Genomic DNA, 8,568 nt, shown 5'->3' on the forward strand with positions numbered 1-8,568 from the left:
TGCTCAAAGTAAGACTCTGGAATGTACTATCTGTGCAACTTGGGGCAAGTTATTTCACCTTTCTGGGTCTTGGTTTTGCCACGAATATGAAAGCTAGTCGTGTCCCTCTAGGAGAAGCGGTTCGTGTTAGTGGCAGGTGCGCCCCCTCCCAATAGGTGACAAGAACACGCCCTCTCCCGTTTCTGCGTTACCTCCCCCAGGCCGCGCGATGGCGCTGCGTCTCCGCAGCGGCCCGGGCCTCTCTGGGGCGCTCGGGCGCGCTGGCCCCTGGGGACGCCGAGGGCGGCTGCGAAGCGCAGAGAGGCCGTGGTGAGTGCGGCGGCACTAGGGGGTGATCTTCCCGGCCTCCGGGCTCCCGGGTGGGAAGGGGCAGCTGGGCTGCGCGGAGCAGGCCCTCGTGAGCCCCGGGAAGGAACGCAGCGCAGGGTGTGGGGCCACCCTCAGCATCCGACCGCAGGCGGGGACGAGAGCCTTGGGCAGCAGCCGGGAGACCCCTCCCCTGACCGCTGACTTGCGGGGGATGCCTGGCATCACTTCCCCGCCGCCGAGACTTGGACCAGAGGGTTTCTAAGGCCCTTTCGGTGCCGGCGTTGCGGGGTCGCGGGTGATCCCGGGGTCTGTGCTCTGATCCCCGGCCCTGCCCGTCTCTCTTACAGGCTCTCCCACCTGTCACCCTGGCCCTTCTCTGCTTGGACGGTGTCTTCCTCTCCTCAGCTGAGAATGACTTCGTCCACCGGATCCAGGAGGAACTGGACCGCTTTCTGCTGCAGAAGCAGCTGTCAAAGTAGGCTCGTGGGAGGGGCGAGGGTGCCTCCTTGCTGGGAAGGGTAGTGTTCCCGAGCCGCCTGTGTGCCCTCCCCCAGGTGGTGCCTGGCAGCTGGCTCTGACCTTGGCCTTTAGTCTTCATAATGCCAGCTGCCTCTTCCAGCTGCATCTTTGTAATTCTGAGCATCACCCTGAGACTGAAGGGTCCCCGCACAGGGAGGCGGATGGGACCTGTGGGTCCCTGCGGTCACCTCTGTCTATGCTCAGATCCTTTGCAGTCCACCTGGGACCCAGGGGGTGGAAGGGAGGCCAGCGTTAATCCACGATTAACCTGGGAGTGGACCTGGTAGGGGTCAGGCCCTGGACACCTGCTCAGCGCTTCTTCCCCTCCCTCCCCAGGGTTCTTCTTTTCCCCCCACTCTCCAGTCGCCTCCGGTACCTGATCCATAGAACAGCAGAGAATTTTGATCTCTTGAGCAGCTTCTCCGTTGGGGAGGGCTGGAAGAGGAGGACGGTCATCTGTCACCAGGACATCAGGTGTGTAGCCTCCCACCTTGGAGTGCCTGCAGCAGTGGTGTGTGGGCGGCCAGCCAGCTGGTCAGCCTTTGGAAGGGCAGGGCTGGGTGGAACCAGGGCTGGGACCCCGGGGCTGCTGCCATTCCTAGCCGCAGCCGCTTAACCAGGGCTGCCTTTCACATGAACAGTGGAGCAGATATGCAGTTTGTGGAATTCACTTGGCAAAATCAGCTATATGGTTGGGCCAAAAGAGAGAGAGATCTGTTTAAGTAGTGGGTGTGGTGGGGGGTCTCCCTAGCATTCCTCTCAGTGAGCTTGTGCTCCACAGAGACCAGAAAAGCCCCTGCTGGGCTTGGGTCCCCTCTGTTCCCGTGTGCATCTCACAGTGAGCATCTTACTTTAATGACTGTGATCCTAGTGTTTGAAGTGATATGTTTTTCTGATCCTCCGCCTCCCGGGTTCACGCCATTCTCCTGCCTCAGCCTCCCAAGTAGCTGGGACTACAGGCGCCTGCCACCTCGCCCGGCTAGTTTTTTGTATTTTTTTAGTAGAGACGAGGTTTCACCGTGTTAGCCAGGATGGTCTCAATCTCTTGACCTCGTGATCCGCCCGTCTCGGCCTCCCAAAGTGCTGGGATCACAGGCTTGAGCCACCGCGCCCGGCCCTATAGCATAATTCTTAAATGCAAAAGCTTACCTCCCCTGGTGTGTAATTGAAGATGGACTGATCTCAAATTCGGATCACAGCACTAGAGGGCGAGCTGGCTGCTCTGGGCTTGTTCAAAAGTGACAGCCTCCACTGTGATGCCTTCCAAAGGGATTTTCGAGGGTCATTTTGGCTGTGGTTTTTGCCTAATGCAGACCTGAATGTCACTCCTGAATGACAAGTGGCTCTAGTAAATCATTTTCCTTTGGGCCCCTACACACTCTGATTACCTCCTCCCATTCCTGCTCCAGGGTACCCAGTTCAGATGGCCTCTCTGGCCCCTGCCGCCCTCCTGCCTCCTACCCCAGCAAGTACCATGGTCCTCGGCCCACCTCCAACCAAGGAGCAGCTGCTCCCCGAGGTGCCCGGGCTGGTCGGTGGTATCGTGGACGCAAGCCAGACCAGCCTTTGTATGTGCCCCGGGTGCTGCGCAGGCAGGAAGAATGGGGGCTGACCTCTACCTCGGGGCTCAAGGGAGAGGCCCCAGCTGGCAGGGATCCAGAAGAACCTGGAGATGTTGGTGCTGGAGACCCCGACTCTGATCAGGGACTCCCTGTGCTGATGACTCAGGGAACAGAGGACCTAAAGAGCCCAGGACAAAGGTGTGAGAATGAGTCGCTGCCGGACCCTGTTGGCCCTGAGCCCCCGGGGCCTGAGAGTCAGTCAGGGAAGGGAGACAGGGTGGAGACGGCCACACGGTTTGGGTCCACCCTGCAGCTAGACCTGGAAGAGGGGAAGGAGAGTCCGCTGGAGAAGAGGCTCGTGGCAGAGGAGGAAGAGGACGAAGAGGAGGTGGAAGAGGACAGCCCCAGCAGCTGCTCGGAAGACGATTACACTGAGCTGCTGCAGGAGGTGATGAGGCTCTTGAGCCCAGAAAGGGAGGGCGGAGGTGAGGTGGGTGTGGCCGTGGGTAGGGCTGGGTGTTGGGTGACAGGGATTCCTTAGGGAACACAGGAGAGGAGGTGTGGATTTGGGTCCCAGCCCAGCCATGTAGGAGCTGCTTGACCCTGGGCAAGTTATTTTGTGTTGCTGAGTCTCAGTTTCCTCATCTGAAACTAAAACCAGATAACACAGCCTTCACTAGGTCACGGACTCTGTGTACAAGTACATCGTCATGTGTTATGGATGCCAGTCATGGAAATTACTCTTTAGCCTGAAGTTTTATCTTACAAATCTTGTTTCCTGGGGACCGTGTGACTGCCCCTGAGACTGGCTGTGGGTTCGGTTGGGAGAGTAGAATCTTTGATGGCTATTTTATACATGAAGAATGCAGACCACAGACCTGCCAAATATCACAGCGCTAGCAGGGAAAGGAAGGGTCTTGGACTTGCCCAGTTCTGCCTCTTAACTGACTTTGCAACTTTGGGAAAAATTACTTAGCTCTTGGGCCTTCAGTTTCCCCATCTGTAAAGCAGCTTTCTAGAATATAGTTTTCAGGATTCTGTGGAACGTTGTGTGTGTAATTGCCAGTCACTTAGTGGGGACTCCATACAAGTAAATGCCCTCCCGTAAAACCCACGCTTCTTGACCTTCCAGCCCAGCCTGCCTGCTGCTGCCCTTCCCAGACTTTTGCTATGAGGGCCCCTTCTCCCCGCAGAGCTCTCAGTGCACGGGCTAGTGGTTTGGAGCTCTGCGTGTCCAGGCTCCCCTTGCTAAAGGGTCCGATCTCTCCTAGATCACAGACAACCTGACGAAGAAGGAGATTCAGATAGAGAAGATCCACTTGGACACGTCCTCCTTTGTAGAGGAACTGCCTGGAGAGAAGGACCTTGCCCACGTGGTAGAGATCTATGACTTTGAACCAGCGCTCAAGACGGAGGACCTGCTGGCAACGTTTTCTGAGTTCCAGTGAGTGGTGGCTGGGGAGGTGCTGCCTTCAGAGAGAAGCTAGGACACGCTTTGTAGCTGGGGGTGCTTGCTGCCCCACCCCCAGTGCCTAATGCTTCAGCAAGAGAGACAGAAAGTGGGTGTGTTGCCTGGGTTCTGTATTCCTGGGCAGTTCACCCTGCCAGCCATCCTCGGGGAAAGAGAGCACTGATTTGTTGGTCGTAGATACACCCTGGAGGCCCTAGACCTGGGCTAGCCCCTCTGCCTGGCCACATGCCTGCCAGGACCCCACGCACCCTCCCTCAGTCTTGAGGGACATGACAGCCCCCTCTCTTCCCCTTGCCCACCTCCCAGCGGCTGCTCAGTGGGTCTCCAGCAGGCTACAGGCCAGCTCCATGTGGCAACTGTTTCTGGGGTGCACTGAGCAGCCTGCTGGGGCAGAGTGGAGGTCGGGATGGTGGCCCGAGTCTGCATTGAGAGACACGACTTCCCTCCTCCTCAGCTTCCCCACATGCCTTTAGATCGACCCTCCTGTCTTTCCTTCTTTTTTCTTTTCCTTTTTCTTCTCATTTTGCCTTCTCCCCTTCCCCTTCTTTGTTCCTGCTCAGGCTTTCTTTCTCTTCTTTTGTTTTGAGACAGGATCTTGCTCTTTTGCCCAGGCGGGAGTGCAGTGGTGCAATCACAGCTTGCTGCAGCCTCAACCTCCTGGGCTCAAGTGATCCTCCCACCTTGGCCTCCCAAGTAGCTGGGACTACAGGCATGCACCACCATGCCCAGCTCTGCCTAGGCTTTTAGAAACCCCTTTCTGCATGGCCCTCGTTAACCCTGCTTCCTAAAGCCTTCTTCCCCTGTGCTCTGCCCCTGAGCAGGAGGAGAGCCAAAGGGGTGGCTAGGGGCAACATGTTCTACTCTTGTATTCTCTACCTTGATGGTGCAGCCAGGCTGGGGCCCCTGTGCCTTCCTCAGCCCGGGTAGGGCCACACTGCCTTAGGTCTCTCACAGGCTGCAGGGTAGGTGGCACCTTCCTGAGCAATAGGAAGAAAGCCAACAGGAGCATGGTGGCCCTGCTGGTTTGAGCTCCTGTTCCCCGCCCCCGCCACAGAAACCCTTTCTTCCCCAGCCTCAGACCCCGTGGCCTTGGCCTGGCTGAGACAAGCCTGTGAGGAGACTCTTCTTCCTTCGCATCATGCCATATGAGCTGTTTGAGTCCTGGCTTCTTTAGTTCTAGAAACTGGTGACCTGCCTGACATATTGACAGGAGTGGCGTTTGTCTTTCTGAAGCCAACCATACGGGCTTCAGAGGAAGTTTGCTGCAAAGGGTTGTCTCCGTCCCCGAGGAGATGGGACCTTGCCTCGGGCTCGTGGCATCTGTGGGCTGGAGGCGAGGGGCGCAGCTGCGGGATTCGAAGAGGAGTTTGACCGCTTGCTTTCCTGAATGTGCTGTCTCCTCTCTCCCCGCACAGAGAGAAGGGGTTCAGGATTCAGTGGGTGGATGATACTCACGCACTCGGCATCTTTCCCTGCCTGGCCTCAGGTAAGGCACCCCCGGTGGGCCCGGCCCTCACTCGGATCCCCACGGAGAGGGAGGACTCTTGGTTCCCTGGGTGGAGGCCACCATCTCCTGGGCGCAGGCTCAGCTGAGCCATTGGGCTCTTGGGGTTCTGTTTCCAGCCTAAAACCCAGGGGGAGCCGAGCGGTCTCTGGCCCATAGTAATGCGCCTTAATGAAGAAGCCTTTCCTATTGTGTTAGTGCTTTCAATGAAAAGGCATCAGATTCAGGCAACCTTTGCTGAGGAAGGTCACCGGCCAAGCCCAGCGGAGGTCCCTGTATTAAATGAAGCCACAGGAAAGTGCTGCTTTAACGGCCAAAAGCATTTGAATTCTGGCGATTTCATATGGTTCAAGTAGACACATTCTTACTCGATTTTCACTTCGGCCTCAAGATATAGGTCAGGTTACCTCCACTGTACAGCTAGGGAGACTTAAGGATCCCAGAGTGTCACGGGTACACTCCAAGTTACACAGCCTCTCAGTGCCACAGCTGGGGGCGCCACGCTGCCTCCTCATGACTCCAGTGCTCCTGTCCCTCTCAGCCGCTTGCCTGCATTTACTTGTCACACCACACCTTGGTATACACCAAACGTGTATACACCACGCCCCCTTCGCTGGGCTTCCTAGAAACAGCCTTCTGAACTCCTGAGCTGGGGGCTGGGAGCACCACTGCTGGTGGGGTCCAGTCCTCAGGAGGGAGGGGGCAGCATTTAGGGAGGGAACAGGGCAGGGTGGGGTCTCAGACCCCAGAAAGGGAGATTGTAGAAAGAAAGGCAGGGAGGGAGGCCAAGAGGCTGCCATGTGCTGTGAGAGGAATGAGCTCTGGCCGGGGTTGGCCATAGCGTTCTGATCTCCACAGACTACGGCGGGAGCAGGTTCCCTGGGTTCAGTTTCCTCTTCTGTAGAACAGTGGGCAGCTTGGACCTGAAGCCTCTCCCAGCTCTGCTCTGCCATACTCTGTAAATAGCCGGGGTGCTGCAATGCCAGGTGTGACTCAGGACGGTGAACACATGTTCCCTGGAGGGTCCTGAGTGGTAAAACGGGGAGAGGCTGTGTTCAGCCCTGGGGCTTCGGAAACTGGGAGCCCGCCTCTTCTGATGTCAGAATCACAGCCTCACCAGTGCTCTCCCTGACCAGCCTGGGGTGGGAGTGTCCTCTGAGCGCAGGGGTCCCTGTGCAGGCCTGTGGGGCTCTGGGGGACGAGGCAAGCAGGCGGCAGTCATCTCTTGCCCATCCAGGGTGGTGTTGGAGCAGCCCTGCCCTGAGCTTCGAACAGGTGCACAACACGGCTGCTGGCGTTCGGGGTGGTAGGTGTGCCATGGGATCCTGAGGAGGAGGGAGTGGCTCCACACCTGCTTTCTCTCCGCAGCTGCTGAAGCCCTGACCCGGGAATTCTCGGTGCTCAAGATCCGGCCCCTCACGCAGGGAAGCAAGCAGTCAAAGCTCAAAGCCTTGCAGAGGCCAAGTAAGGAAAGCGGATGTCCGTGGATAGGGAGGCTATGTGTGTGTGTGTGCGTGTGTGCATGTGTGTGTGAGCGTGTGTGTCTGGTTTGGGCAGGGTCTTCCCCTCTGTTCATTCTTCCCTCTTGACTTCTCTGCTCTTTGGGAGCCCTGGGCTGCAGTAGCCAGTGGGGCTGGGTTTCCCCTCCCTAGCAGGCCTAGGGGGGTCTAGGGCAGGGGTCTCCCTTGGGGAGTGGCATCTGCCAGCTGCTGTGCAGGGAGGCCCTCGTGCTCACACCCTCTTCTGGGCACCGCTCAGGGGAAAGCTTGTTCTTTCTTCTGGAGGGCCCTGGGAACCGTATCCCACAGGTCCGGGAAGGGCCTGGGCTTTGGAGGACCCCTAAATGGCTCTGTCAGTTACTTCAGTCGGCCTCAGTGACACTGAGGAAGTCACTCAGTGTGTGAGTTGGTTTCTTCTTCTGTAAAATGAGCAGACTGTTCAGTCTGGAGGATTGAATGAGAGCCTGGCATACCTGCCTGGAGCCCTGAGGGCACACAGAAGGTACCAGATAACCGTTAGCGCCTCCCTTTCCCCTTCCTGCTCCAGAAACCATGGTGGGAGATTTTAGACACGAGTTTTCCATGACTTCAAACTAGCAACTAGTAAAATGGGCCTGCAAGAGGCCTGCCGAGGCCGGCTGTGCTCTCATGGGTGGTTACGTAGCCAAAACCGTCCAAAGTTTCTTGGAACAGTAAGTATCCTGTCCATAGCTCAGGATATTTGTGAGCTCTGGGTGTTCCATCCTGACTTGATATCCCTCCCAAAGGACCCTAAAAAGCAGGGAGGTGTGCAGGATGAACCCCTCAGCCCCCTCACTGTAGAGAGAGAGAAACAAGGGCATGGAGAGGCAACAGGTTTGGGTCAGCATCCCCTGGGGGGCCAGGATCCCTAAGTGGGCCCCCTCGCACAAGCATCCGGCCACACCACAGGCACAGGTGGGCCCAGGCCTCACACATGTCACATGAGAGGCTGGCTCCGATGGCCTCGATGGCTGCTGTGTTGCTGGGGGAGAGGCAGCCACGGCCTTGTGTTCAGGTCCCCACCGTGGGGCTTTCCTTCTAGAACTCCTGCGTCTGGTGAAGGAGAGGCCGCAGACAAATGTGACGGTGGCCCGGAGGCTGGTGGCCCGGGCCCTGGGACTCCAACACAAAAAGAAAGAGCGGCCTGCTGTCCGGGGTCCGCTGCCGCCCTGAGGCCTGGAGACCCAGCCGGCCTGGATCTGCGCCCTGATGTAGCTGGTGCCCCAACACCATAAGCCTTCACAGATGCCAGAGCAGCCCCGCGCCACCCTCAAGCTTCACCATGGGGTGGGGTGGGCTTTAGTTTAGTCTCACAAATGGAGAAAAAATAAAAACTCACATTGTTCTAATGTGATCGCTTTGAAATGTGGTCTGTGGGGAACGCTAGGGGGTGCTGTTCCACCTTGCAGTGCAGGCCTGTGGCTGCTGAAGGAAGGTCACTTGAGGAGCTTGGCTGGGAGGAACCCCGCTAGGCCTGCAGGGTCTCTGTGCACAGCCTGCCCAGTTTTGGCAGCTGGGTTGCACCTGCTGTGTAGCACCTGCCCACACTCCTTTGGCAGTTCAGGTATCCAGCCCGCTGGCCTGTGCTGTGGGACAGTTCTGGGACCCCTGGGCTGGTCCTGGTGTTACCTGTCAGTGCCGGTTCTTGCAGAAATAAACGTGAACAAAGGCAAGAGGTGAGAT

At 57.7% G+C, this 8,568-nt stretch overlaps 1 protein-coding gene across 1 annotated transcript; it reads left to right on the forward strand.

Moving 5' to 3' along the window:
- The first annotated feature begins 281 nt into the window (after nucleotides 1-281).
- Nucleotides 282-8,239, forward strand: R3HCC1 (R3H domain and coiled-coil containing 1). The gene is made up of 8 exons (XM_011968821.1): nucleotides 282-309; nucleotides 657-784; nucleotides 1,192-1,302; nucleotides 2,238-2,838; nucleotides 3,662-3,834; nucleotides 5,277-5,347; nucleotides 6,734-6,829; nucleotides 7,928-8,239. Exons 4-8 carry the CDS (start codon nucleotides 2,548-2,550, stop codon nucleotides 8,056-8,058), a joined length of 762 nt encoding a protein of 253 aa, XP_011824211.1. The 5' UTR covers nucleotides 282-309; nucleotides 657-784; nucleotides 1,192-1,302; nucleotides 2,238-2,547; the 3' UTR covers nucleotides 8,059-8,239.
- Nucleotides 8,240-8,568: the final 329 nt, after the last annotated feature.

Source organism: Mandrillus leucophaeus, unplaced genomic scaffold (genome assembly GCF_000951045.1).
Source record: "Mandrillus leucophaeus isolate KB7577 unplaced genomic scaffold, Mleu.le_1.0 Scaffold86, whole genome shotgun sequence".
In the NCBI taxonomy this organism is placed as follows: domain Eukaryota; kingdom Metazoa; phylum Chordata; class Mammalia; order Primates; family Cercopithecidae; genus Mandrillus; species Mandrillus leucophaeus.

Excerpts from the sequence above, each read along its gene's own strand:
- R3HCC1 (XM_011968821.1), top strand. The coding sequence starts at position 2,548 with ATGACTCAGGGAACAGAGGACCTAAAGAGCCCAGGACAAAGGTGTGAG. Across the intron at positions 2,839-3,661 it reads ACACTGAGCTGCTGCAGGAG|ATCACAGACAACCTGACGAA; the intron begins GTGATGAGGCTC and ends GATCTCTCCTAG. Across the intron at positions 3,835-5,276 it reads GCAACGTTTTCTGAGTTCCA|AGAGAAGGGGTTCAGGATTC; the intron begins GTGAGTGGTGGC and ends CTCCCCGCACAG.